General features: G+C 55.8%; 6 protein-coding genes across 6 annotated transcripts; 2 read left to right on the top strand and 4 right to left on the bottom strand.

The window, feature by feature from the left end:
* Positions 1-10133: 10133 nt before the first annotated feature.
* Positions 10134-11804, top strand: THITE_116589 (uncharacterized protein; the record flags this gene model as incomplete). Its single annotated transcript, XM_003657557.1, has 4 exons — positions 10134-10157; positions 10399-10413; positions 10541-10549; positions 11271-11804. The coding sequence occupies 4 exons, from the start codon at positions 10134-10136 to the stop codon at positions 11802-11804; spliced, it is 582 nt and encodes a 193-aa protein (XP_003657605.1).
* Positions 11805-12186: 382 nt separating this feature from the next.
* THITE_159031 (uncharacterized protein) lies at positions 12187-13021 on the bottom strand (the record flags this gene model as incomplete). The annotated part of the gene is made up of 2 exons (XM_003657556.1): positions 12187-12943; positions 12993-13021. The coding sequence occupies 2 exons, from the start codon at positions 13019-13021 to the stop codon at positions 12187-12189; spliced, it is 786 nt and encodes a 261-aa protein (XP_003657604.1).
* A 309-nt stretch (positions 13022-13330) lies between these two features.
* THITE_2123471 (uncharacterized protein) lies at positions 13331-18633 on the bottom strand. The gene is made up of 5 exons (XM_003657555.1): positions 17987-18633; positions 15822-17920; positions 14920-15773; positions 14670-14859; positions 13331-14613 (listed from the first exon to the last, which is right to left on the bottom strand). The coding sequence occupies exons 1-5, from the start codon at positions 18320-18322 to the stop codon at positions 13530-13532; spliced, it is 4563 nt and encodes a 1520-aa protein (XP_003657603.1). The 5' UTR covers positions 18323-18633; the 3' UTR covers positions 13331-13529.
* Positions 18634-19758: 1125 nt separating this feature from the next.
* On the bottom strand, positions 19759-22236 carry THITE_2123464 (uncharacterized protein). Its single transcript, XM_003657554.1, has 5 exons — positions 21900-22236; positions 21486-21702; positions 20143-21416; positions 19953-20058; positions 19759-19872 (listed from the first exon to the last, which is right to left on the bottom strand). The coding sequence occupies exons 1-4, from the start codon at positions 22021-22023 to the stop codon at positions 19976-19978; spliced, it is 1698 nt and encodes a 565-aa protein (XP_003657602.1). The 5' UTR covers positions 22024-22236; the 3' UTR covers positions 19759-19872; positions 19953-19975.
* Positions 22237-22469: 233 nt separating this feature from the next.
* On the top strand, positions 22470-23147 carry THITE_2024785 (uncharacterized protein; the record flags this gene model as incomplete). Its single annotated transcript, XM_003657553.1, has 2 exons — positions 22470-22751; positions 22884-23147. Coding segments are annotated over 2 exons (546 nt in total), but the record flags the coding sequence as incomplete, so codon positions are not given.
* A 189-nt stretch (positions 23148-23336) lies between these two features.
* On the bottom strand, positions 23337-26209 carry THITE_2171547 (uncharacterized protein). The gene is made up of 5 exons (XM_003657552.1): positions 25952-26209; positions 25555-25725; positions 24218-25484; positions 24076-24160; positions 23337-24018 (listed from the first exon to the last, which is right to left on the bottom strand). The coding sequence occupies exons 1-5, from the start codon at positions 26090-26092 to the stop codon at positions 23703-23705; spliced, it is 1980 nt and encodes a 659-aa protein (XP_003657600.1). The 5' UTR covers positions 26093-26209; the 3' UTR covers positions 23337-23702.
* Between the last annotated feature and the right edge of the window lie 1424 nt (positions 26210-27633).

The raw sequence follows: 27633 nt of genomic DNA, 5'->3' as shown, positions 1-27633 counted from the left end.
AGGCCAGTACGTTACAGTTCAACTACCTTCACACAGATGGAGTAGCTGTTACTTTCAGGTGTGGACGAGAGCGGTACGCCAGGCGTTTCGACGCTGGTACTGAGTGGGCCGGACGCCACTATAAACAACCCAGGCGTCCTACAGGTCCCGGACCTAGATTGGGTCCACAAACACTTCCAACTCTTGCAGGAGACGATCGCACGTTAGAACACAACCATTGAGGAACTTCGCGTAGCCTAGATTACCATAGCTCAGACTATGAACGCCCCCACGATAGCAAACGCCTAGGCTCCGACGACTGACACCGCAGCTCTGGCAGCTCCCTGGACGTAACGGAAGCGCCTCCCTATAGGACAACCCTTCGACGGCAAAAAGGAGCTCTTTGCCGCCTGGAGGGCCACGATAGCGTACGTCCTAGTAGCGGACCGGGACTTTATCGGGGGTCCCCGCGACCAGTGGGTGTTCATTTAGAGGAACCTTAGCCGGGGGGTCCAGGCCAAGGTCGTAGCCTTCTACGAGTTAGGAGGACCTAGCTGCAACTACGACCTAGGAGCGTTTCTCGAATATCTCGCAATAGTCTACGTAGACCCCTACAAGCAGGTTATAGCCTTGACGGAGCTAGATATGCTCCGCTAAGGAGACAACGAGCTGTTCTCCTCCTTCATTGTTCGCTTCGAGGCGAAGCTATCGAAGGCTGGAGGACTCAATTAGAGCGACAAGGTACGACTTATCAAACTACAACGATGCCTCTCCCTAAAGTTGAAGCATATCGCAGTAGGACAGGGGGTCCTGCGGAACGACTACGCTACGGCCATTGCGAGGTACCGCGAGATCGCCACCGACCTAGAGGCCCTCCGCCTAGAGGAACGACACCAGCGGTCCCGGGGTAAGCGACCCGGGCCCAACGTGGACGCGGAGAAGGATACGGATAGAGATACACCGATGACCAGGATCAATACGACCCACACTGCCCCAGCCCGGGGGGGAGCCAACAGGGGTTATGGAGGAAAGTAGTAGCGGAACGGAGGAAAACGAGGCGCGAACGCGCCATGGGCGAAGTAGGTGAGCGACGAGGTACACGTAGCGCGCCAACAGGCCAGAGCCTATATCCGTTGTAGGTGCCAGGGCCACTTCGTGGCCACCTGTCCCTTCGCCCTGGCCAAGAGACCGGCTCCTCAGGTCGACATCAACAAGTTGGAGGCTAAGGAATAGGTAGAGGAGGACTCCCCCTCTGAGGAGGAGGAGGGAAAAGAGTAGCCCTCGTACAAAGTCTCGTATAGGGGCCGAAAGGACCTAGCCGCTTACAGAACGAGTTCACAGAGATTAGAGAGAGAATGGATAAGCCCCCCTTTCTTATCCCTATTTTTCTGAACTCCTCTGGTTTTGTGAACGTACAAGTGGATAGTGGGTGCTAGAGCTACAGAGCTATTAGCGAGAGAGCATGTCAGAGGTTAGGGATCGAGCAGATAAGCCTGCCGACTCCCTGCACCCTGGGTGTTGTAGTCAAGGGGGTGCAAATCACGAAGAAAATTACGCGCATCGCCCACGTCACGATAGACGTCGATGGGTGGATCAGTGCCGCCACATTCTACGTAGTACCGGGGCTAGCCTACAACGTTATATTGGGGCTCCCCTAGATGAACCACCGTGGGATCGTGCTGGACTTGGCCAACGGGGTCCTTACTGTCAATTCGCAAAGCGGCCTACAGGTACGCGAGTGCTCCTTATGGTAGAAGGAAGCCAACGCCACCCTAATAATAGGCGTGGTGTTCGTAGGCTTGGCCCGTAGGGCACAAAGGAAGAAGTCTGAAGGGGCACGAGACACGTTCCTCGTCACTAGTATCCGCGAGATAACCATTATACTAGGAGCGGCCATCTCCTAGCCCAATGCCGACCCAGACCCAAAGGTCGCCCTGCCGGAGGAGCTGCGTGACTTCGCCAACCTCTTCGACAAGGAGAAGGCGAACGACCTCCCCCTCTATCGGGGGGAGGCCGACCATTATATCCGTCTCAAGACGAGCCTGGACGGGAAACCTCCCGAGCTCCCGTAGGGACCCTTGTATAATATGCCAAGGGACCATCTCCTAGAGATTCGGAAGTAGGTCGTAGACCTATTGGATAAGGGATGGATCTGGGTAAGCTCCTTATCGGCAGCCGCCCTAGTCCTCCTCGCAAAGAAGCCGGGAGGAGGATAGAGGTTCTACGTAGACTACCGAGCCCTAAACAAGATCACTAAGCAGGACCGGTACCCGCTCCCCCTGATCAAGGAGACCCTTCGGTCCCTAGCCGGGGCCAAATGGCTTACGAAGCTGGACATTAGGGCCACGTTCCACCGTATCCGGATAGCTAAGGGGGACAAGCACCTCACAGCGTTTCGCACGAGGTTTGGACTATTCGAGTGGCTAGTCTGCCCCTTTGGGCTCGCAGATGCTCCCACGACGTTCCAGAGATACATTAACAACGCCCTCGGTCTAACGCTAGGAGACTACGTGACGACATACCTTGACAACGTCTTGGTGTACTCGAGCGGGAGCCGAAAGGACCATATAAAGAAGGTATGCGAGGTCCTCCGAAGACTGAGGGACGTAGGCCTCAACCTGGACCTCAAGAAATGCGCATTCGCGGTAAAGGAAGTCAAGTACCTAGGGTATATCGTGGAGGCTAGGGTCTATGTCCGCCCCGACCCCGAGAAGATCAAGGCCATCCGCGAATAGGAGGCACCCCGCAAGGTCTAAGGAGTACGGAGCTTCCTAGGATTCGCTAATTTCTATCGCGACTTCATCCCCAACTTCTCCGAAAAGGCGGCCCCATTAATACGCCTCACCCGCAAGAACGTCCCCTTCCGCTAGGGCAAAGAGGAGCAGGACGCCTTCGACACGCTTAAGGCCACGTTTATATCGGAGCCGATCCTCGCCCAATGGGATCCCGAGAGAGAGACGATCGTAGAAGCGGACTGTTCCGGCACAGCACTTGGTAGATGCTTGTCTCAGCGGGGAGAGGACGGGGTTCTTTACCCTGTGGCCTACCACTCCGCGAAACTGAGCCCTGCCGAGCGCAACTACACCATCTATAACAAAGAGCTGTTAGCTATCATCTCATGTCTCAAGGCCTAGTCGGCGGAGCTTTGGAGCGTAGTGGCCCCCTTCACTATCCTGACCGACTACAAGAACCTTGAGTACTTCACCTAGCCACGTCCGATCAGTGAACGGTAGGCCCAATGGGCGGAGACGCTCTCCCTATTCAACTTCGAGCTGAAGTACCGGCCAGGATCCCAGGCCTCGCGCCCCAATACGCTCTCTCAGCATGAACAAGACGAGCCTGAAGATAGCTAGTGTATCGCCTAGCTGCTCCCTCCGATCAAGGTATACCAGACTAGCGTGTAGGAGGAGGCTAGGTTGCCTATGGGAGAGACGCTCTTCGAGGACAAGCAGCTCGTAGCCCTATGGGATGAGGGTGTTGTCGGAGACGAGCACTACGCTCACCGGCTCCGGGCTATTCACGACGGAGCTCGGAAGTTTCTAAAGGAGGCGAACGTAGCGCAAACCCAGATCGTAGACTGCTCCCTCAACGCGTAAGGCGCACTCCAGTTCCATGGCCATCTCTGGCTCCCCACGTGGGAGCCCCTGACCACTACGATCATCTAGCGGATCTATAACTTGGCCATGTCGGGACACCCAAGGCGCAACGGGCTGTTCAAAATGCTCTAGAGAGATTACTACTAGGACCTTATATCGTCCGACGTAAAGCGGTTCATTAGGAACTGCAACCAGTGCCGCCGGAGCAAGATCTCCCGGCAGCTACGTCAAGGGCTTTTGCAACCCCTGCCTGTCCCTGATCGCTTCTGGAAGCAGATCTCCATTGACTTTATAACCGACCTCCCCGCAAGAGACGAGGGGGCGCCTAGCTACCTTATAGTGATCACCGACCGCCTCTCTAAGTACGTATAGCTCGAGACGATATACTCGATAGGAGCGGAAGAGTATGCCCTCTAGTTCCGTAACGTATAGTGGCGCTTCCACGGGTTCCCGACTCAAATCATAACCGACCACGGGTCGGACTGGTTAAGCAGGTTCTGGACCGCGCTATATAAGGCGGTAGGGGTAGAGCAGCTCCTATCGACTTCTCACCATCCCTAGACGGATAGGGGAACAGAGCGGGTCAACCAAGAGGTATAGGCTATCCTCCGGATCTTCGTCTCCTTTACGCAGTACGACTAGCCCGAACACCTCCTGGCCTACCAGTTCGCGCTCAACAACAGGGACTCGTCCATAACCGGGGTAAGCTCGAACTACCTCCTCCACGGGTTCGACATAAGCCCTATACAACTCATTACGATCCCGACGGCGCCCACAACGACCCCGGAGGGCCGCGCTGCCAGGTTCCTCCGCCATCTGAAGGAGGGAATGGAGTGGACCCAAGCAGCCATCGCGTATATGCAGCAGCAACAGCAGGCGAATGCGAACCGCTCCCGCCGCCCAGCCGAGAGGTTCAAGGTAGGGGACGAGGTATAGCTCTCTCTACGCAACATGAAGACGAACCGCCTTAGTAAGAAACTCGACTGGCTAAATGCCAAGTACAAGGTGGTCGCAGTACCTACCCCCTTGACGGTGACGCTCGATATACCAAGTGGTCTACACCCAACCTTCTATATCGATCTGGTCGAGCGAGCAGCCTCCGATCCGCTCCCTTCGCAGAAAGTCATGGACGAGCGGCCAGACCCTGTATAGGTTACGTCGAAGGAGGGTGTTCCTCAACAGGAGTATAGGGTAGAGGCGATCCTCAAAGCTCGGAACGCTAAGGGGAGGGGAAACAACCGCGACGTGTACGTCAAGTGGGTAGGTTACGACAAACCAACGTAGGAGCCCCTAGAGAACTTCTTGGATACTGCCGCACTCGACGAGTTCGAACAGGAATAGGGAGACGCGCGATACAACGACGGGCCGGCGTCGAACCGGAGGAGAAAGGGAAAACGCAATGTTCGTATATAGACTACCCTACAAGAAACGACAACGACAAAACGAACATAGCTCGGTGGCACCACCAGACGTACGGTCACCCCGACACGTCTAGCTACGGCCTCATCACGAAAGAACGACAAGAAAAACACGAGTATAGGGAGGCCCCGACGCGCCAACTAGGTCTCCTTCCTCAGATACGGGTAGTCCTCCGGCCTCACCCTGGCGTCAATCCCACGGTACCGCGGAATACCTAGGCACGAGCTGAGGGGAGGCGGGGTCAGCGGCCGACGTATCACCTGCTCTGGGATCTCCGAGGCAGGGCGGGGGCGGATATCAAAGTTACTGCAACTGCTCCAGTCGGTAGGTTGGTTCGATAATAGGTCGAGGCGCGGGATAAAGCGGGAGCGGGGCCGCGGCAAGGGACGGAGCCGTCTCTGGCCCTACTCCACGGCCTCTTCGTCTCCAGACAGCACCATATCGCCAGCGGGTAGGTACTCGACACCCTCGTCAGGCGACGAGAGCACCTCTACAATCGGCTATCTGTTGGACCCGCTAGGGGTCCAGGGTAGGGGATCAGCGCGCTCCCGAGGAACGTGGGCGAGGTTCTCGAGGGGAGAGGATAGACGGCGCTAGGGACGTAGGACGAAGGGAACCAGGGCAATGTCGCGCCCAGTGGGAGTCGTGCCGTAGCCGCCTCGTGGGGAGGGGCCAGACTACGGCGAGCTTAAAACGTAGTCGACGAGACGGTTGTTGGTGTTAACGACTGTCGTGATGGCGTCGACCAGATAGCGCATATCGCGCCGGTAGGCTTCCTCGTTGCTCATTAAACGATAAGTTAGGCGGGCGGCTAGCTAGGCAGAGCAGTCCAGGGAGGAGGCAGGCGGATTGTAGGGCACTAAAGCCCCATAGCGGCTCGACGTAGCGGGGGAGGCGACCAAGGTCCGGGGGACAGTGCGAGTCGGGGTCCGCTCAATGGTGGACGGAGGGAGCAGTACTAGCTAAGCGGGGACACGATACGTCCATACGTTGTTAAAAGCAGTCCGGAAAGACTGCGTCAGCTTCCAGAATTCGCGCTTGAGGACTACGCAGCGAGCGGGCTACAAGCTCATCTTCTTCTGGGCTAGGGTCTCGATAGCCTGGCCCGTATTGTACGCCTTGAGGATTTTCTTCAGACCGGACCGAAGGCAGGGGTTTGTTGCCTACAATACGAAGTCCTACTCGCATATGGCATAGGCCCTCCAACATTCTTCGCAGGATTTGCCGCGACCAGGGGTACATTCGACCTTAGTACCACTAAGAAGGCGAGCGACATACTACACGTAGAACTCTCCCTTGTCGGGGAGCAGTTCGTTTTCTTCGTCGTTGGAGTCTCCTTCGACAACGAACCTACCGATCGATAGCTTATCGTTCTTCTGACGATTGTTTCAGTTCTATGACGTCGCGGTTAGCGAACGACTTGGGTCTACAGCAGAGTCGTCCTAGAAGCACTTACATTACGGTCTTCGTTATTATCGCCACCAGGACGGCGGCCCGCGCTACTACCTCCAAGAGTAGCGGCGGCGACTGACATTTTGGCGTTCCTACACGCGAACGTGGCGAGCGAGTTTCGGAACTGTGTCGCTATCGAAGGGGGGGACGAAGAGACTCTTGCAGGAGCCGAGGCGGTAACAAGCAGCGCGCTCGAAGGTATAAGCAGACGCGAGGTGGGAGCGTAAAAGAAAAGAAACGTGTACAAGGTGGAACGGGGAGAACGATGTCACCGCGCAAGAAGGGGGAAGAACGGATCGTGGGGGAGGAAGGGGAGGCGCGCGTTGGGTACGGGAAGAAAATACGAGAAAGTCAAGTTGCACGGGAGGAGGGGTTTAAATGACAGTAGGCGGGGTTGGATCGCGTACAATCAGTAGGCACGCTCGGTGCGACGCGGTTACAATATACGAACGCGCGAAGCGAGGAAGGGCCAATCAACGGCTTGCCGGGCGATGTAAACAAACAACTCGAGCCCAGGCAACAGGACGGCCGCGAGCGGCAAGGCCTCAACAGGCAACCACGCCGGACCACCCCAATAGCGAGGCAGGCGCCGTGCAACCGGACAGCAGGTACCGGCGTCTATCACGACCGGCGCCGCGCCGGACCCGAACCGCGCTCGATACGACGTCACGTATACTCCAATTCAGCTACCCAACGGGGCGGGGGGGGTATATTACGGACCAGGCTATACCCGGGCTGGGTATATGGGGCTACGCCCAGGATCCGCGGCGGCCCCAGGACGGACCCGTGGCGGGCCCGCCTCGCGCCCGGAATAACGTCGGTCCGAACCCACTTCGCGAGCCCCTGAAAAACTCTACGCGCAGGGACCGCAGCCTATACTTCTCCTTTTTCCTTCCTTAAGGTAGTTGAATAGAACATCGTACGCTTATCTGCAGACGCCATAAGGCCAGCACGTTACAGAACTATAGCCTAGGTGATAGGATCGCCCTAGATCTATACCCTTTCTAAAAGGGCCGACAACACTTTAAACATCTACTATTAGCGATAGATCGCTATTCAAATATAATATAGGACTACTATCTATACAACTACAAGGTACTAGGTATCCCAGTAGCTATTAAACACCTTGCTATACTACTTAAAAGGCAGTATTAGCTATATATTAAGGTCCTAAAGTATAATAACGAATTTATATAGGCGAGCGCTATTACTACCTAGATAGAGAAACAAGGTATTCGAATAGAGCCTTTAGCGCCTAATACACCTATATAGAACAGAGGCGCTAAACGCTTAGGGGGTATAATCAAGGAGAAGGCTAGAACAATAGCTATTAGTATATAGTTGCTAGGGCAACTATAGCTAAAGGTCACTAGAGCTATAGTATATCTCTATAATAGGACACTATCCTTAATAAAAGAGTAGATAACGCCGTTAGATTACTTTTATACCTTCTTCGTTAAGAGAGATAGCCTAAGAGCCTTAGAATATAAGCTATACCAAGGGCATTTAAAGGTCTATAGTTGCAAAGTATTCGCTATAATAGATACTACTAAAAAAAAGAAAGGCGTCTTAAACAGTTCCAACTAAGAGCTTAGATTAGCTACCTTGTAAAATATAATTCCTTAAACATCTACTATATCTAGAACCTAGCTACTAACTAAGTAGTGTATATATATAATATAATCTTTAACGAGAAGTAGATATACCTAAACAATTTAAAGCTTATAGTATAAGACATTCCCTAGATAGACCTTAAAGAGCTAAAGCGCTAGCTTAATGCTAGAAGCGCTAATAATACTAATTAGCTAGATAATAGTAATCTTATACCTATAGCTAAGGAAAAGGATATAACAAAGGCGTTTAGTACGCTCTTAACAACCTTTAAAGAACTAGAAGAGAGCCTAGCTACTATCGAAGAAGTGTTAGATACTATTATAGTAAAAAGCAATACTATTAGTACCTTCCTAGAGTTCCAATATCCAACTTCTCTACCTACTTTGCTAAACGCCTTAATCGCAACTGCCTTTCTAGGCTTATGTTCGTCTAGAGCCTTTAAAGGAGTGTTCTAGCTATAGGAGGCCGCCTTTAACGTAGGAACGTTAGGCTCTAGAGTAGCTAAACGTAGGTACTTAAGGAGGGTCCTCTATATAGAGGAAGAGAGAGAGGAACTCGCTTAAAAGAGTAAAAAGAAGGCTAAGAAGGTAGTCGGTACTATTAAGAAGGAAGATAGTAATACTAAGAGGATCTCCTAAAAAGAAGTCGATCGCCTATAGTAAGAAGGTAAGCTTAGATCTATCTACTAGTCGATACTTTTGCCTATACCTTAATAGTACTTTGAACTCGAAGATTACCTATTAGGCTAACTGTTTCTAGAAGCTGAACGCAATTATCTTCGAAGCTATAAAGTAATAGACTCCTAGAAAGAGATTCGCTATTATAATAAGGAGGTCTAAAGTAAATAGATCCTAGATTATATATAGGTATACATCTATAAGTTTAATAAGAGTAGGTACCTCGTTAAGTATAAGGTAAGGCTTATAGTATATAGCGATTAGTAAAAGAAGAGGTTTACTAAAGAGAACTATATAGCTATACTCGCTATATAATCCTTTAGAACAGTGCTTACTACTATAGCGAGGTTCGACCTAGAACTAAAGTAGTTTAATATAGTCAACGCCTTTATTAATATAAAGATTAATAAGGACATTTATATAGAGATACTATATAGCTATTGTAAACTAGGAACTATCCTAAAGCTAAAAAAGGTACTCTATAGCCTATAGAAGTCTCCCCTCCTCTAGCAACAAAAGTTAATAACTACCCTAAGAAACCTAGGGTTCTAGGCTATACCGTAAGAGCTTTATATTATAACGAACAAAGGCATTATCATCTTCTTTTATATAGATAATATCGTCTTCGTCTATTGTAAAAAGGGTCAATACTAAGCTAATAAAGTAATTAGCTAGCTATAAGAAAAGTATAAACTTATAAAAGGAGATAACCTCCTATAGTTCCTAGGTATAGAGATTTATTACAACTATAAAAAGCGCTTGATTTAGCTTAGCTAGATAGCGTATATCGAGAAGATTATAAGGTTAGCCTAGGAAAAAGGAGAGCTAGAGACTCTAATAGCTAAAGGCGAATTGCTCCTATATAATAATATTACTAGCTATAGCTCTATTAAGCTCTATTAAAGGAAGATTAGCTTAATCCTATATACTACTATCAATATACGCCTAGACATTGCCTTTATAGTGAATTAAGGTGATAGACTGCCTAGACATAGGGACCTAGTTTTTCTATTCGTTTCAGTGCGTTATATTCGTTGCCAGGGGGTCTAGCCCTCTAATTATATATATTTAAGTAGGCTAAGCCTATCTTCTTCGTCATTAAGCAAGACATTAAGCAGTTGTCAATATACGTTCGTTGACACTACGTTGGTGGTTCTCCTTCTTCTAGGAAGGCTATTAAGCCTCTCCTTTTGTTGTCCTACCTCTGTCTAGACGATAGGCATTCGAGCTATTGAGCTCTAACCGTATTCTCGTTGTCTTCTGTCTTTTCTACTATATTCCACTAGATATACCTGAGCTACGTATCTTCCTCTTAGGAGATATCCTTCCTACCACTCGATATACGCTATCTTCATCCGTCTAGAGGGGCACTATATTCCTCTAGGAGCTATCTTATATGCCTAGTCCTAGGTGTGGTAGGGTAGGTTAGTATAGAGGTTTTGCACTATTTCAATAGCCTCTAAGTTTATATAATTCAATTAGAACCTAGGACTAGAATACTACTATATAGCTAATCGAATATTACAATATCTCTATTGAACAAGGTTCTAGGCCCTCTAGCTAGGAAGAGGAGATATCCTAATTATAGCTAGTAATACTAGCTTTGCCAACAATAGTATTAATTATAAAAGCTTATAAGGTTACGCTATTATACTATTTAGAGGGCTAATCGCCTAGTAAGCTAGTAAATAGGATATAGTAACTATATCGACTATAGAAGTAGAGTTGTTGGTACTTATATAGGTAGCGAAAGAAGGTATATTCCTTTAACGCTTACTAGAGGCATTGGAGATCTATCTAAATAACAAGATCCTATCGATCTAATATAATAACAAGTAGATAATCTAGCTAATCAACGTTAAAATACCTATACTATAGACAAAGCTAAAATACGTCGATATTTATAACTATTAGCTATACTAAAAAGCTTAGAACAAGAGGGTTAGTGTAAATTATATACTTTTAAACTAGATATTAGTCGACAGCCTAACGAAGGCGTTAGAACTAGAGCCCTATAAGAAGTTTATAGAAATGTTTAATCTAGTAGATATCTAGGCCTTTATTAAAATCCGTATCTACTAGGTAGCAAAGAAGGAAGAAATATAGGGCTAGAAGAAGGCTCTAGCTAAACAGAAGGTTCGATTTATAGTGTAATATATAGGATTGAGAAGGGTAGGCGTACAAGGCTCAGTAGATCAGGGCGATAGCAAAAGGACCTTAACACTATAGAATTACTAGATTAGGAAGGACATAGTGTCGGGAATAGCTTTATAGATTACTAGATTTGATAGGCTAGAGCCAGAGGCTCGACCTAGGGGGGTATATCAGAACTAGCCTGGCCTAGGGTAGCGGGCCGGCCTACCGAGATTAGGATCTACCGGCCTAATGCCCAACTGCCGCCTAAGACTAGGCTCCTAATCAGGAAAACTCTCCTACAATACAACATCCTCAACACCACGATTGATCCCAGTTGTGTGCATTGCTTGCATCGTGATAGCTTCATCTTCCTAAGCCTGCGTAGCGGTTCCAACAGTACAGTTGCCTGCGCCTCTATTTCAAAGAGGGCGGCACGGCCACGCTGGCGGAGCGCGTGCGGTGGTCACTGGACCTCGCCCGCGCGATCCAGTACCTGCATGACCACAACGTGCGGCAGGTCGACATCGGCGGGCGCAACATCCTGCTCGACGCGGAGCGGAACATCCGGCTGTGCGACTTTGCCGGGTCGGCGATCGACGACACGCCGCCGACCATCGTGGCCCAGGACGGGTTCCGCCACCCGGACGACGACGAGGCGACGGCCGGGACGCTCCGGGCGGAGCTGCACGCGCTCGGGTCGGCCATCTTCGAGATCATGACGTCGACGTGTCCGCACTGGCGCGAGGAGGCCGAGCCGATGGGCAGGGCGCTCGATTTGATGCGCGAGGGCGTGTACCCGGATGTCGGGGGCGTGGTGCTGGGGCGTGTGATCGCGGCGTGCTGGAGGGGGGAATACGCCTCCGCGCAGAAAGTGGCCGACAGCATTGCGGAGGAGCAGGAGAGGTCTTGCCTCGGCGACGGTGCCGAGTAGAGTGAGTTGACGGAGATGACTCTCGCTCAATCCCTCAGATACTACCAATTGACGCTGGCACATGGCTATAACGCTGCATGTTGCTTGTTGGCCCTTGACCTAGGTACCATGCTGTAGTCTCTCCTATAAAAAGCGCTCTGATCCGATCAGCTGTTTGATACACCAACCACTGGCACTGTCTCAATCGCACAGCTTCGTTCCCATCTCTGACTCTATCAAGCGATATGAAACATAACAATATTCGATGCTCAGCAATAAGTACTCTCGATGATTCCAATGCACATGTAGTCGCTCATTTTCTCGTCTTTTCCATTAGTACTTATATCCGCTAGTACATATAGGGAGGTCGGTCGCCAAAGGGACCGAGATGAGCTACGCCGTTCTACTCTAGCAGCTCGCGTAGACTAAAGCCCGGCGACGGCTCCTTCTTGACCATACGGATCCACTCTTCCCGCTTCATAATCCGTAGGCTGTCTAGCGCGTCGTAGCAGACCATCAGCTCTGTGTCCGCGGGCAGGGGCGCGTCGTCGCCGTTCATCGTCCCCAGCGCGCCGAGGATGTCGTTCCGCAGGCCCATGAGCCACGGGTGCACCGCCGTCACGTAGTCGTGCACCGTGACGAAACCGCCACCGTCACCGCTACCCTCGGTAACACCGCCCGTCCCCGTCACCACGACGCTGAGATCCTTCACACCCACCGGCTTCACCGCGCCGCACGCGCAGTGGCTTCCCGCGACACCACCACCACCACCACCACCACCATCATGAGGGGAATGACCACCGACCTCATCGCCGCCCCCCACCCCGTCCTCACAGCGAAACCCATCCGCGCCATGCTCCCAATGCACCTCCTCCCAAGAATCCACCCACTCGTCCAACTCCGCCACGCGCACCGTGACAGCCGAGACGCGCGGTTCGCTAACGGGCTGCCGCGAGACCGGGTGCCACGCGCCCGCGCCCGCCGCCGCGTCGTAGTAAGGGGCGCGGCGTGCCGCGAGCGGGTCGGTCGGCCCGCCGCCGCCGCCGCCACCGCCGCCGCCGGCGGCCGTCATGACGGCGAGGCCGCTGGTCTCGAGCGTCGGCCCGTCGAGCGGCCAGAAGAGCAGCCTTCCGCCCGTCGCCGAGGGGGGATACCGCTTGCTGGGCCGCGCGGAGTGCAGCGTAGGTGGGGTAGGGCGGCTGGAGGGACGGTTGGGGAATGCCTGCCAGGTCGGTCATTTTGTCACGGCGGCGACCCCCGGAACGGATGGATTGATTTTGGCTTGTTGTTGTTATTGTTGACAATTTTGTTGTTGACCAGATTGCAGAGACCAGGGAATGCAAAGTAGAGAATGGTCAGAGGCTAAGTTGTGTTTTAACCGACAACCAATTAGGCAGTTACACAGTATCCGTAGAACAGCTGAATGGTACATTTTTGACTCTCCACTAACCGACCTCTAACTATTACACCACACAACAATCAAGCGGAACACCACAGTCGCAGTCGAATTACCCATCTCAACCCCCTACCACCATCACAAATAAACTCCTCAAAAAGCAAATCACACAAGCAGACGGATATAAGATCTTGCGCAGCCACGACCCCCAAAAACACCAAAACCGATGCTAACCACCTCAGGTCCCTCCCAAATCCCTGGTCACCCACAGTGAAAAGAAACCCCACCGTTACAGGGAGATAGCATAAAGTCCGCTAAAGAGACATGCATCATGACGCCAGGCCCAGACCCTAGCTCTGAGCCGGAGCCATAACTTCCTCCGTCCTCCCAAAGTTCTGGCTCGCCCGCCGCAAGTTCATCATCATCTTCTCCAGCAGCGCCGCATTATCTTGCCCACTGACATCGGGCGAAGCGGCAGCCGCCTGTTGCTGGACCAGCGCCATTGGTTGTTGGACCTGCGGCGTCTGGAACGGCTGTGCTGGCTGAGGCCACGCCTGAGACGCCGGTGGTTGCTGCGCGGTCGGGCTTGGCGCCGGCGCTCCCTCCTGAGGAGACCACCGCAGGGTTTGCGTCGGGTGAACCGTCGCATCGCCCGGGGGAGGCCATTGCCCACCCTGAGGCGAGTGTGCGTGATTGGTTTGTGCGATTGGCGTCGCCGTCGATGTCCCGTTGGTTGGAGGCGCTTCAGACGGGGATGGTAAAGCTGCCTGCTGTCCGGCGGCTGCTGGTACGGGCGGCCTCGCACTACTCTGCAAGGGCGCTGCCATCTGTCTCACGTACGGCGGCAATGGTATTGGGCTATGGCTGTGTTTCGCGGGCGGCGGCTTGGGCTGTGTTGCGGCCGGAGCTGGCTGCGGAGGTGATGGGGCCGGAGGCTGTGACACTGGCGGCCAGACATTGTGCATAGGCTGGCTCGCATGTTGTGTCGGTGACGCTCCGTATTGCGGTCGGATTGCAGGGTGCAGCGGCACCGAGCCAGATGGGCTGCCCTCGTAGGATTGACCCGCAGGGGCTGTTTGTGGTGCGAAGCCCGGGCTCTGATAGGGAGATGATGCCTGAAACGGACTGCTTGCTGCCGCCGGTGTCTGGGGAGATGGGGATGGTTGACCGTTCGTCGCCGGTCGGGGAAGAATCTGGGCATATGCGGAGGCGTGCGGGCCGTAGGATGCAGCGGACGGTGTAGGTGGGGCATTGGGACGCGGTTGAAGAGGCTTCAGAAGCGAGGCGGGCACCTGCCTCACCGGACTCTGGCCAGACCCTCCCGAGAGAGCCTTTTGCGTCTTGATCAAGAACTCCCGGTGGTTGCCTTCGTACCCGTTTGTGAAGCCTCCCCCTTGCCCGTAGGCATAGGGCGTCCGGTACCTGGACGAGTCCCTGCTTCAGTGTTAGCCTTCTTCTCCAGAGCCTGAGATGAGACACGGCAGCGTTACCTGTTATGATGAACCTGGAAATAGCTGTATTTCTGGTACGCGCTGATTGGTCCTGCTGCTCCAGACGGCTGGTCGCCAAAACTTGGAGGTCTCAAGGCCGAAGAAGTCATCGGTGGCGGATGCGGCATGGAACCACCAGCCGCGCCCGATGGTGAAGACCAGGCTCTTGAAGGAGGCTGAACAGATTGCCCTGATTTCATGTGAGCAGGGGGCCAGGTCAAGCCGGGAAGCTTCGGGAATCCATTACTACCTCCGACGGGCGCGAAACGATCCGACGAATAGAGTGCTGATGAGTGCTTGCGTTGAGTGTTCGAACCAGACGGCTGATACTGCTTTACTTTAAGCGGGATCTGGTACGGCGGCGGCTGCGGCAGTTGGTGATGCACCACCTGTTGCTGTTGTGGGGGATGTTGGAAGACATGATGATGCTGGAATACCGGCTGCGGCGGTGGTTGTGGCTGCATCTGTTGAGGTGGGGATTGCTGGTGCAAAAGCGGGGACGCCGACGCCGATGGCCCGTTGACAGCAAACATCTGCGACGTGAAGACGGGAGATTGCGCCCCAGAAGTTGGCGCAATCGGCTTCCGCGGCTTGTAGACATATGGCTTCTCCTGCTTTGGCGCCTGAGCACCTGGTGATACCACGGTGACAGACGGATGGGTTGGGTAACCTCCCGGAAGAACCGGCATCGATGGAGGCCCCGCGGGCATCCGCACCGCGGCCGGGGCCACGGGCTTCGGTATTGTATCCAGGAAGTTGCCCTTGGGGTTATACCAAGGCCTGGAAAGGTCCTCGGTATACTGAGCCTTGGCTTCCGTCGACGTCTTTCCGAGGTAGTACCAGATCTGGTTCTCCTTGGAAAAGTCCACTTTGACCTGCTCCGGATTCTTGCCGGGATCGCCCGTATGGAACTCGGCCCAAACAAATCCGGTGGCGAACTCGTCGTCCTTCCTGGGAGCTTCATCCACAGCTCGCTTGGCATTGATCGCCTTCTGCGCCTTCCTGGAGGTCGGCATCGGGATGGCGTTGGCTGAAGCCTTGGGCAGGCGGAAATCTGCAGGGTCTGGCAGAAGCAACCACTTCCACTCGACTTCAACCCGATCGCTGCGCATCGTTAGCCGGTGTCTACAAGCCCGACTTCGGTTAACGTACCCATTTGGAATGACGTCGACGAGCACAGTCTCCTCGTCCGGACGGTTCTCCACTACCACACCAGCAAAGATATCCCCGCGGTAATATTGCAGTTGGCAAATATCGTGCATCTTGAGGGCCCTGGCGGCTTCGCGGAGGTGGGTATCCTTCTCGAGCGCCTCGCCGTCCAGTTTCCTGTCTCTCTTGGTCCGATGGAAGCGGCAGCTGAACTCGAAAGCCTGCTCCTTGTATTCGGTACCGTCCTCCCCAAACACGGGTACCTCGGCTGACTCCACGAAGACGCCAGCGGCGGCCGCACAGGTGGCGTGGTAGGACCTCGGGCACTTCTTCTGAGAGCATTGAAAGCACGCGCCCTTCTTGGAGCGGCAGTAGAGACACTTGAGCTCCAAGCGGGCCTTGTCGATGCCGGCCACATTGGCGACGATCTCCTTGTCGTCCACCGTCTCGAGGTACGTCTCGGGAAGATAGAGGGCACACATGCGATGGGCTTTGCGGCCGTCGTCCGTGGGCAAGATCTCTGCCCCCGGGATGTCGTTGGGACAAAGACAGCAGGGCGGTTCGACATGCGACTTGAGACGCAGGCGGATTTTCTTCTTGGCCCGCGGCTCCTTCTCGTCCGCTGCGCGCTTGCGTTTCCGGCCGGGCACCTTGACCCTGACGGTGTGACTCGAAGGTGGACTCGGAAGGCCTGTGTCTTGATCTTCCTCATCTTCTTCGTCTTCTTCATCCTCGTCTTCCGTTTCCTCGTACTCGGTCTCCTCTCCGCGCAGTTTGCGCTCGATCTCGTAGACATCGATCCACACGCTGTCCTGAGCCTGGGCACACTGGCACCTCTTGGCGATCTTGCCCATTGGAAGCCAGCTGTCCAGTGCGAAGTTGACCGCCTCGGCGCAGTTGTAACCCAGATTGTATCCAGAGTGGTAGCCATATGGATACGTGACGACGAACTCGCCGGGATACGAGACGCATTTGTTGACGGTGATGTTGTAGTGCTGCTTCAGGTGCGACGGAGAGATGAGGAAGGACTTGTGCCGCAGGAACTGATCGCAGGCTTTCGCTTCCGTCGGCCAGATGTTCTTCATGGCGGCTTCGAAACGGCGGGCGTCGGCTTGAGAAATGCTGTACCACTGCTTTGGCGCCCCGAAATGCAGGTAATTGATGCTGTAGAGGTCGACGTCTTCCAGATGCCAGGCAAACGTTGCCTTCCACATACCGAGGTACAGATATGCCGTGTTGACGCCGGGAACCTTGGTACCGAGGACGTCGAGGAGATTCGGCAGCTTGTTCAAGTTCCAGATCTTGGTGGACTCGTCGAACAGCGTGCCCGGAAGATCCGCCCCGTACAGAGGTGGAGCATACGTCAGTGTCTTCCAGTAAATCTTTTCCAGCTCTTCGCACCGTTCTGGCGTGAACTCGGAAACATCCATTCGATAGTCAAAGTCCTTGAACGCGGCCTCGTCGATCATGGCGGAGCCTTCGCGGCGGATGTACTTCCGCCGCGCCGACGTGGATTGGGTTTTCGGGTTGGACTGCTTAGAAAAGCCCATTCGCCGCACAACTGGAGCATCGCCCTCATCTTCGCATTGCTCCTCTGGGACGCCAGGGTCATTTTCCACGGAGTCCAGGACCTCCTCTCTCTCCGGGTTCGGCGAAACAGGCGTCATCGGGCGGTCCTCGGGTTCTTCGGTTTCGTCCTTTGCAGTCCTTGCCGACCTGCGCGTCACCCTTCCTCCTCTCCGCTTCTTCGCCGGAGCGGCGGATGGCGCGGATCGCGCACTCGCACTCGGCTGTGCCGCCGCCCGAGATCGGGTCGCCGGTTTTCTGTCCGAGTTGGCACGACGCTCGCCTCGCCTCGCGGGAGGTTGATGTTCGCTTTGCTCGCATAGCTGCCTCCATTGCGGGAGGTTGTAGGAGCGCTGGTGGAGAATATTGACCTGTCGGTAGGTACCATTGGAGCCCATGATGTCCTGCTTGATCGGGTCGCGCACGCGGATCTGCTTGACAAGGTTATCCAGCGGCGGCAATGCGTCCTTCCATTCCTGGGGCGGAATGATCTTGATGATGCCGGACTTCATGCCGTACTTGTCAACCTTTTCCATCTAGATCCCCCCTGTTAGCGGCGCCGTTGGTAATTGAACTCGGGGCCAGGGTGAGAGTGCACGTACGAAGAGCTTGAAGTCCTGAAACTGCTTCATAGTCGGCTTAAACACGGGCACATTGCCGGACCAGTGGTCGGGGAGGATCTCGCCGATGTCTTCGGGCGGAGGCGCCGGTTCAGGTGCGGGCGGGTCCTTGAGTTCCTCCTCGAGTTCGGCTTTGAGCACGCCGTCGAGCTTGCCGGCAACTTCATCGAGGTCGCTAAGCTCCGAGTCGCTGCCGTCGACATCCATGGCATTGTTGCTGTCGGGCGGCGAGTGCAGGCCAATCGGCTTGGAGCTGTCGGAGGGCATGTCGACATCCACAGCCATGGGCGCCGAAGCGCCAATCGCCTCGATGGACATGGTCTGGTAGCCGGGGCGCTACATGCGTCCCGATGTCTGGCAATGACGACAATCGAGCTGCGACGATGAGAGCGAGCTGAGGGGTCGGGTGCTGGTATCACGGATCGACAAAAACCGGTGCGCCTCCCGCAGTAGCGCCAGCAAGTGCCGCGTCGGCAGGAATCGATTTCTGAAGGTTCGGCGTCCGGATTGCAGGCGGGGGGGCTGGGGCGAGACGGAATTCTGGCTGCTTGCCGATGCCAGTGGGTCGATTTGGAAGGAATCTGGGCTGATCACCTCCCTGGCAGGGCCGGCACAGAGGGAAAATGCGGGCGGGCACCAAACGGGAAAGGCGCTAAACTTGGCTGGTTTCAGTGGGCAGGTGCAGTGAGTTATCGCTAATCGCATCGATCGCAAGGCCAGGCGACGAGGAATCGTCCTTGCAGGGCTGGTCAAGCCGCCGAAAACCTCTTCGATTAGACGGTGTTCTTGTTCCTCTGTCTTTGCGAGTTTGAAAGGAAAATCATATAGTCGCAGGCTGTGTGACTTGAGACCAGGCCTTAATGCGACATCCGCGGTGTTCGGCTTGATGGGGGGTGATTGAAGGGAGGAAGGATGGCCCAGGTCCTTGCCACTTGAACCGTCAAAGTCTGGGCCCACTAGCCTCGATCGGGAAAGGAACGCACGAGCCATCCAAGCAGCAGATGCTCATTTCGTTTGCGGCTGAACCACGGCGGGGGCGTATTCTGCGATGAACGGGCGTCATGCCAACGTCCCTCCACGCGGGGATATCGCAGGACAACAAGTTTCTCGGCCAACACCTACTCGCTGCTCCAATTATTCGGGCATCTCTGGGCAGTCATGAGAGCGGAAACTGAAATTTGCCACGGGTCAAGGACGAAGGAAAGGTGTTCGGGAAGTCCATCTATCCCGCGTTGCGATGTTCCCTGCAAAGGCAATGACGACATAGGAGCTGTTGAGCGTGGATGGCAGCAGGAATGGAGCACTGCCGAGTCTGGAAACTCAGAACGAGATGTTGCAAGAGTACTCAATCGAACTGATGATGAGCCCTGACAAGAATTAAAATGCAGACAATAATGGCAACGACTGTACAGCCCCGTGCCTTAAAACGAAAAACATCCACCTCACCATTGCTAACCTCAAGAGCTCCAACATCATTGTGCAGGCAGGAGCCACAAGATCTCCGCAAGCTACCTCCACTATCACGCAGGGACTCAGCCAGCCCGCCAGCCCTGCAGCAGCGAGATGGCGACAGCAAATCGGGTCGGAGCCAGATAAGATAAGATGCGGGAAGCCCATCCAACAAGTTGAACTCCGGAGCCCCTGAGCCACTCGGGGTGCACCACAGGTTTGCGGAGTGGGGGTTCAGGCGAGCAGGGTTCTCCGCCGGCCCGCCCCGGAGGGGCGCACAGGACGTGGGGATACACAGACCATTTGCCAAGTCGGCCGAATGCCAGTGGACTGGCCGCTTGTCAGGGGGGCGGAGATGCCAGCGTCGCAAATGCGCGCACCAGAAGGCATGTCGAGGTCGTCACTAAGCAACTGTGTTTCTTTGCGGAAGCAAGGTGCAAGGTCAACAACCATGTCCCGGGTACAAGAAGCCGAAAAAAGAAGGTAAAAAAGAATATACAGAAGTGAAGAATAAGTCCGACATCATCGCGTGCTTAGATGCCCAGCTCCCAGGCCGAGGACCTCAAATGCCATGAGGACAGGGTCTACCGCCAGCCATGCGATGCCTGCGTATACCGCCAACCGGGTCAGTTTCCGGACACCCCGACGAAGACAACCACCCTATCGGAGGAAAGGCGAAAAAAACTTACCCGTATAAACCACCAACTTTGTAACCACCTCGACGTCGTACCGAACTCGCGGCTTGACCAACTGGGAAAACACCTCCTTCTCGCCCAGCTCGTCCTCCTCCTCCCCAAGATATAAATCCCCGCCGGCCACGGTGTCCGGCGCCGGCGAATCCAGCGTCGGGCTCGCCACCGCGGTCCCCGTCCCCATGGCCCTCTCGAACTCGGCCAGCCGGCCGCCGCTCTGCACGCCCGAGACCTGCGAGCACTCCGCGTCCACCGCCGCCGCCTTGTCCCGCAGGCCGTTCATGCTGGCCTTACTCCTCACGGCGCCGGTGTCGCCGCCGAGGCTCTCGCGCCGCTTCCGCTCGCGGTACGCCAGCGTCTCGTACGCGTCGGCGGCGCTCTGCGGGCCGACGCTCACGGCGCGGCCGCGGCCGCGGATGCTGCGCACGAGCTTGGGCAGGTCGCTGACGTTGGGCAGGACGTTGTCGTCGCGCAGGCGCAGCGGCACGTCCTTGTACTTGGAGGCGGGCACGAAGAAGCGGCGGGGCAGCGAGAGGCCGTGGGTCTCGATGACGCGGAACAGGTGGGGCAGGACGCGCAGCAGGGTGGGCTTCATGAGCTCGCGCCAGGCGAAGATGACGGCGACGCCGAAGAGCAGGCGGGCGACGGCGCGGGGCCAGCCGAGCGCGGCGATGTCGAACGAGGCGGCGGGGCCGTTGTAGAAGCGCGCGAAGCGCGAGTGGCGCGCGAACCGCCAGGTGCCGCACTCCAAGCCGATCATGACGCCGGCGAAGGCGACGCTGTCGTCGAAGCACGGGCAGTCGTCGGCCGGCTCCGGGTGCACGCGCACGAGCACGATGATGATGAGCGCAATCGTCAGCGGCGCCAGGTAGTTGCTCGCCAGCAGCCAGGCCTCGATGCGCGGCGCGTAGTGGAACTCGACCAGCGAGATGGCCGCGCCCATGATTGAGCCGACGATGACGTCCAGGAAGCCGTGCATGCCGCAGTACAGGCGGCCGACGACGATGGAGAGCGCGTAGAAGTAGGCGAGCGCTTCGAGCGCGAGGGTCGTGGGCGGTGAGAAGGTGTTGCCTTCGCTGCGCAGCGTGAGGATAGCGTAGACGGCCACGGACACGGCGTTGGCGGAGTGGGTAGACGGAAAACCGTACTCAAGGGCCGCCGAGCCGGACATGGTGATGCGCTGGAGGGGCGGAGAGAGTGGTCGCGGAAGGGAGCACATGTCCTTGATGAAGCCGGTGAAGAAGACGCCCGTAGCGAGGATGTGGACGAGTCTGTGGTTGACGGTCCATGTCAGCTTCCGCTCCCACGCCCCTTCTTGGTATGTTTTCAAGTGGCTCTACCCTTTGCCGAAGTCCTGAAAGCCACACCAGAACAGAACTGGTAGCCCAACCATAAAGAATGTGTGGGTGCCAAGGTTGGCCGTGATGGCGAAATAACTATCAAGGGCGGGCGAGCGCATCGTGCTCTGCAGCGCGGCCAGGTACGGCGTCTCCCACCGCACGATTGGGAGCAGGCGCTGTCGCAGTTGGTACCGCCATTTCGGAAGGGCTCGCTTGTCTGGTTGTTTGCTGTTAGTCGTCGTATATCTACCTGAAAGCACATGTCTTGGGGCGCCGCTGCTCGAAGTGCGATCGAAGGGGTCGGCCGAGGTGCGAGGCGGGGCAATCAGGGGGACCGCGGGGAGGGCCGATGAGATGGCGTGGCGGGAGCGAGAGCTGGAGCGGGGAGGGGAGGGCTCGCGGCAACTCACGTACAGTGCTGTAAACTCTTCAATCCGGCATCGACAACGCCATTCTCGGCTTTGGGCTCAACGATCGTAGGCGGCGCAGCATCGGAGAGCCCTGAGCCGGCGCCAGAGCCGCGGTTGGGCGGATCCATGGGGTCGGAGCCGTGCCGGTGCCGAGGCGTTGCTCACCAGATCGGCCGCACAGTGAGCAGCAGTGGCGGCAGGCGGGCAAGCAGCGAGCGGGTGTGTTGCGTCGTTCGCAATGCCAAAAGGCACGCATTGATGTGGTGTTGTCGTGTGTCGAAGGGGGAGCGGTGGGGGTACCGACCTTACGCACTCCAAGCCAAGTAACTGAAGTGGTCCAACCCTGAATTTCCACTTTGAGGCCGCCCCCCAATGAAGTGCGCCGTTGGTGGAGTGGAGCTTGGCGAGATTGATAACGTTGATTCGTCCCCCAGAACTTCGAACCCCTGCGCAACCCCTGACGTCGTGTCCATCATCGGCAAGCTTTAACCCACGGTCCACGGAATTCCAGCACGTGAAGCGCCCAAGTAGGTCGGCCAGACAGCAGCAACACTCCCAGCGCCCACCTCAGAATATGACCTTGCTGTCGCTAGTTGGCAAAACAGCCTGCATAACAGGCGCCACGGGTGGCATTGGCTTCGCCATCGCGACGCGGTTCGCCCAAGAGGGCGCCAGCGTCGTGCTGGCGGGCCGCTCTGCGTCCAAGCTCGAGCACGCGCTCGCCAAGCTGCAGCAGGTCGAGCCGTGGGCAACAACACCAACAGCAACTCCCGACAAACCGCCCGCTGCCCACAGCACCGTCTGCTTCGACGTGCGGAGCACGCAGGGCTGGGAGACCCTCGTGTCGAAACACCCAGTCAGTCATTTCCCCTGATCATTTCATTATTCCCTCCACCTCCCTCGTATCAGCTCTCCAGAAGAAGCCAGGCCCGCAGCGTCCACTAACACCACGGCACCACCCCTGCTCCCGCCGCCCCACGCGTAGAAGATCGACATACTGGTCAACTGCGCCGGACAAACACAGCAGGCGCTGCTGCTGCGCACGAGCGAGGCGCGCGTGGACGAGCTGCTCGACAGCAACCTGCGCAGCGCGGTGTGGGGCTGCCGGGCCGCGGGCAAGCGCATGGTGGCCGCCAGGAGAGCCGGCGGCGCCGGCGGCGCCGGCTGCATCATCAACGTGTCGAGCCTGCTGGCGCGGCGCGGCGCCGTCGGGACGTCCGTCTACGCTGCCGCCAAGGCTGGTCTGTTAGGTACGGAGACTGGCCTGCCTACATTACCTAGTGGTGTAGTGGAGTGTTAGTGCAGGACTCTCAGTCCGGGTCTAATACGTGCATGCCGTGGCTTAGGCTTGACGACCGCGCTAGCCCAGGAGTTTGGGCGCTCCGGCGTCCGCGTCAACGCCATTGTGCCGGGCTACATCGACACCGGCATGACAGAGGGTGAGTCTGCGGCTGCTTGATTTCGTGAATATCATCGCGATGAAGCCTCTACGGTATTTTCCCACACAGAGTTGCCGGCCGGCCATTTGCGCCTCTCTCCAACTCCCATCCGGTTCCGCATTCGTACATTTGCCCAAAAGCTAATCCTACATCCCGTTCGCCAAAGATATCCCGCAGAAAGACGAGATCATCAAAAGGATACCGCTCCAACGCTTCGGGACGGCCGAGGAGGTCGCCGACGCCGCAGCCTTCCTCGCCAAAAACCAGTACGCCAATAACTGCATCCTCACTCTCGATGGCGGGTTAAGTGCCGCCTGAGGCTGGTTTGTCGCGGGCAGACGACGCGCTGCCCGTCTGATAAGGACTTCTCAGTCATCGTCAATGACAATGGCACCCCCGGCGCTGTCGTCGAGGACCACGATTTCATTGTCCTCCTTATTCGGCTTCGACCATGCGGAAGTCTTCGCCTTCTTGGCCGCCCCAACATCCTCAGGGCCATCCGGATGTGGTCGCTTCGCTGGCGTGACTTCGACTATGGCCTCGTTCTGTTGCCTACTGCCGTTCTCCGTGCCGAGCCCGTTTTGGCCGTGCGCATCCGGCGCTAGTGTCTTCTTGGGCTTGGTCGGAATCTTGACTTCTTCCGAGGAGACGGCTTTGATGGGCTTGTCCTCGAGGGGCTCCTTGCTATACGCGGGTTAGCAGAGCTGGAGCAGAGGGTGGACTTGGGGATCGGGGCCATACGCCTCCTGGATAGCGACCACCACGTTGACGTAGGGGTTCTCGTCATCCTCGTCGGTGATGGTCAGGAAGGAATCCGGCTTGATGCCTGTGAAGTATTGTTAGATATGCATGGCCGACGGTGCGCTCAAAAACGCGTGCTTACCGAGTTCACTCAGCTTTTTGTCGAGGTTGTCCGTCTCATCCGGATCGTAAAGAATGCCGACCTCGTTGCTGACGGAAATCTCCTTGTCACCGTAGCCGAGTTGGAGCTTCAAAAAGTCCTCCACGAGGTCGTTCAACGTCGCCCTCGACAGGTCGACATAGGCCCGCGTCTGGAAGACGCTGCAGACCGGGCAGTCGGGGTTCGGCGCCCTGGATTTATCCGAGGCGAGGAGACGGGCGGGCGCAAATGGGGTCAGGAACACTTCCTTGGCCCTGTCGTACTCGCCCTTGAGCACCTTGAACGCCTCGAGGACGCATAGACCGGCCACTATGGCGTTTGTTGTCGCGATGGCGGGGATGATGTTGCCAGCCATCTGCTTGATGTCGAACTTAGACTTGCGATCAATGCCGAAGAGAGTCGACCTGATATTTGCGCTCGCAGCGACAAAGTCAAGCGTATCGTCGTCATCCTTGTCAAACGTGATGATCGCAGCCTGCCCTGAGCCGTTTGTGGCAGCCTTGAGGTCCAGCATACGCTTGCTCAGCCGGTCCAAGCTATCCTTGAAGACGACGAAGGTCTCTTCTAGCGACCAGACTCTCTGGTCGTCTTTCAACACGGCATCTTTATTTGCCAAAGCCCCCGATGCCCTCTCTAGCAGATCCTCGTACTTGAGGGGCTCTGGCGGCTTCCTGCTCTTCCACATGTCCTCCATAGACCGTAGCCGGACTATGTCTGTGTTGAACACCTTGTCAAAGAGTATCTGGTGGAATTCCGGGCTGCCGACTGACTCGCGAATCGTTCTTAATACGGCAGACTCCCTCTTGAGTTCTTCGATCTCCTGTGCGTTGTCGGCGTCGGAGGAGTGGTCAAAGACCGACTCGTCCTCGCTTGTTCCAAAGATCTCGTTGAGCAGGTAGCTCTTCCCCCAGACAATGCAGTGGATCGGTTGGCTCGGCGTGCTCCGGATGGTGCAAACGGGGAACGTCTTGGGTGTTTCCTTCGGCGCGCAGTCATAGCAAGCCGTGACGCCTTTCCTGATGACCTGAACCTGGCCATTGAAGCCGGTTGTCCCGCTCTCGATCAGCGGCACATCAGCTGCCAGGCACATCTTGTTGACGTGGCGCCTCGCCTCCAGATTATCCAGCGCATTGAAGACCAGCCGGAATCCGCCAAACCATTCGATACTGAAACGAGGATCTTTGATGTTCGCATGGTACGCAACGATCTTAACGGCGGGGTTGAACTTCTGGGCGACTTCTTTTGCAACCTGAGTAAACGGTGGCTTATCAGTTGGTGGACGGCAGCGGAGGTTTGGAAGCTTGTGTGGGATGTTTTACCAGCGCCTTCGACTTTTTAATATGTTCTTGGCGGAACAAGAACTGTCGGTTGAGGTTGCTGAGGTCGATAGTGTCGAGATCGACGACGTGGATCTCGCCAAAGCCGGTAAGCACGAGGTTCTTGAGCAATTCGCAGCCAATGCCGCCGGCGCCGACCATCAGAACGCGCGACTGTTGGATGCCGGTTAGCAGCGACATCAGGTCAGGTTCGCCGCCAGACCGCATGAGAAACATGGTTGGGCAGCGGCGAATGGGACGACCAAGTGCAGGACGACAAGAACGGAGAGAGTCGGCCAGGTGAGGTGCGAAGACCCAGGGATGGAAGAGGGTTGAGGTTGAATGCGGAGCAACTTGCGCGGCGAGGGACAAGAACCATTATTGGCCTTTGGGTACACACCTGCTTAACCTGCGCATTCAAACCGCGACCCAGCGACTGCGCATTGAAGGTATCGGGGGTCAAAGAGGGTGCGGGCAGCGGCGCAACCGGCGCAATCGGCGCTACAAACGCGGTGCTACCGGCCGCAAGTGCCGGATCCATGACGCAATACCAGCGACGGAGAACGGGAAAGAGGACAAAGATGGAATGGTTTGCGAGCTGCTGAATGCAGGAGCAATGGGCCAAATAGCCATTCGCAACAGCGCCGTCAAGAGTTGGAAATTAGCCCAGCGTCGCGGGATGCCCACGGCATGGAGGCAGTTACCGTAACTTGAGGAATTACTGCCGTCAGGAAACGCTCTTGCGGATCGGCGTGCTGAGTGGGGCAACACGCATGGCGCGCGCGCTCCCGTCCAGTGGAGCCGCTCCACTTAAATTGCCCACGGCCTCCTACCACAGGCACAGCGAGCGCATAGATCACCGCTCTATCCAAACACGGGAGCAACCCATCAGATGCCGGGCGACAAAGACGAGGATTGATCACCGTACCTTAGATACCGACGCAGTGCTCTGTACATGAAGAGGAGTGCCCTCGCTGAACTACGGCCGGCAGGCAATACCTACCATGGAGCCCTGGTCCTGGCAGGCAGTTGCCCGAGCCGGACCGTCGGGGGAACCACAAGATAGGCTCTTGAAGATCTAGTTCTTCAGATCTAAGCACGGCGGTTCTTGCGTGGCAGCGGCTGCAGGAGGTGGACGAGCAGTTGGTTTTTCTAATCAAGACTTCGTCCCAGGTTCGGCGAGCTCAGGCCCGCACCAGCCTGCGTCAGTGGCTTGTGCTGTCGGGAGACTTGAAGCGGACAAGCCTAAATGGGTAGGCATCTCTGAGATACACGCCCGGGCGGTTTGTTAATACCGATGAGGCGTGGTAGTATCAGTGCCTGGTAGCCCAGTTAAGAGCGCACTCGCCGAAGGCCTCCTATGTTCTCTCGGTATCTGGTGGACCTGAAAGGTCTCTCGAGCTGTTCCAGGTTGTTGGGCAGACAGTTGACACAACTGAACCGTTTTGCCGCAGGCTTTGCCAACACCAGACTCACCACCCCAGCCCTTCGCTCACTCATTATAGTCCAGCCTCCGCCACTCCCCAGGTTCCCAATTTCCGACCGACACCGGGCCCCTTCTCAAACTCTGCCGCCGTCCTCCAATTCCACACTTCCCCAGTAGACTCAACCAGCAGCAATAAACGCTTGCTGATTCCTGCAGAATACCGTGAGAGAAATAATCAAGCGACAGATGTCAAGACCGAAGAAGGTGTCGGCCTGCCCCACAACGTCCCTTCGAAAGGGTCATTGTCCGCCAAGTCTCTGTTGCGGCTGGTTGCACTTGCACTCTTCACATCAAGGAGGGAGGAGCATCGGCAAGGTGGGGACGTTCAAAATCAAAACCGGTAGGTTCACAGCTGAGATTCAAAGCCCCGGGAATATCTCTTATGCCCCTGTTGATGAGAAGATGGATGTGTCCGTCCAAGGGGCGCGATATGGTCAACGGCTCGATGGCGTCGGCTTTGGAAGTCACGGCACACATCCAGCGCCATGATACCGGCACCTGCGGCAGCCGTTCCGACGGAAGATGAGGCTTCCCGGGCCGCTTCCTGCAGGACATCCAGCCGCCGACTGAGGATGTAGCTGTTGTTTCTGTTGGCT

The sequence above is a fragment of the Thermothielavioides terrestris genome, chromosome 6 (assembly GCF_000226115.1).
Source record: "Thermothielavioides terrestris NRRL 8126 chromosome 6, complete sequence".
Classification (NCBI taxonomy): domain Eukaryota; kingdom Fungi; phylum Ascomycota; class Sordariomycetes; order Sordariales; family Chaetomiaceae; genus Thermothielavioides; species Thermothielavioides terrestris.
The sequence above is the reverse complement of the archived record's forward strand: the minus strand, read 5'-3'. Positions and strand labels throughout refer to the sequence as shown.

What these genes read in the sequence shown, in the direction of transcription:
- THITE_2123471 (XM_003657555.1), bottom strand. Translation starts at nt 18,322, where the DNA reads ATGTCCATCGAGGCGATTGGCGCTTCGGCGCCCATGGCTGTGGATGTC. An exon ending in TTCAGGACTTCAAGCTCTTC is followed by an intron (nt 17,921 to 17,986) that starts GTACGTGCACTC and finishes GGGGGGATCTAG; the next exon opens with ATGGAAAAGGTTGACAAGTA. An exon ending in TCGTTTCGCGCCCGTCGGAG is followed by an intron (nt 14,860 to 14,919) that starts GTAGTAATGGAT and finishes ACATGAAATCAG; the next exon opens with GGCAATCTGTTCAGCCTCCT.
- THITE_2123464 (XM_003657554.1), bottom strand. Translation starts at nt 22,023, where the DNA reads ATGGATCCGCCCAACCGCGGCTCTGGCGCCGGCTCAGGGCTCTCCGAT. An exon ending in ATTGAAGAGTTTACAGCACT is followed by an intron (nt 21,703 to 21,899) that starts GTACGTGAGTTG and finishes GCAAACAACCAG; the next exon opens with ACAAGCGAGCCCTTCCGAAA. An exon ending in TTTCAGGACTTCGGCAAAGG is followed by an intron (nt 21,417 to 21,485) that starts GTAGAGCCACTT and finishes CGTCAACCACAG; the next exon opens with ACTCGTCCACATCCTCGCTA.
- THITE_2171547 (XM_003657552.1), bottom strand. Translation starts at nt 26,092, where the DNA reads ATGGATCCGGCACTTGCGGCCGGTAGCACCGCGTTTGTAGCGCCGATT. An exon ending in TGAATGCGCAGGTTAAGCAG is followed by an intron (nt 25,726 to 25,951) that starts GTGTGTACCCAA and finishes GGCATCCAACAG; the next exon opens with TCGCGCGTTCTGATGGTCGG. An exon ending in GTGGTCGCTATCCAGGAGGC is followed by an intron (nt 24,019 to 24,075) that starts GTATGGCCCCGA and finishes ACCCGCGTATAG; the next exon opens with CAAGGAGCCCCTCGAGGACA.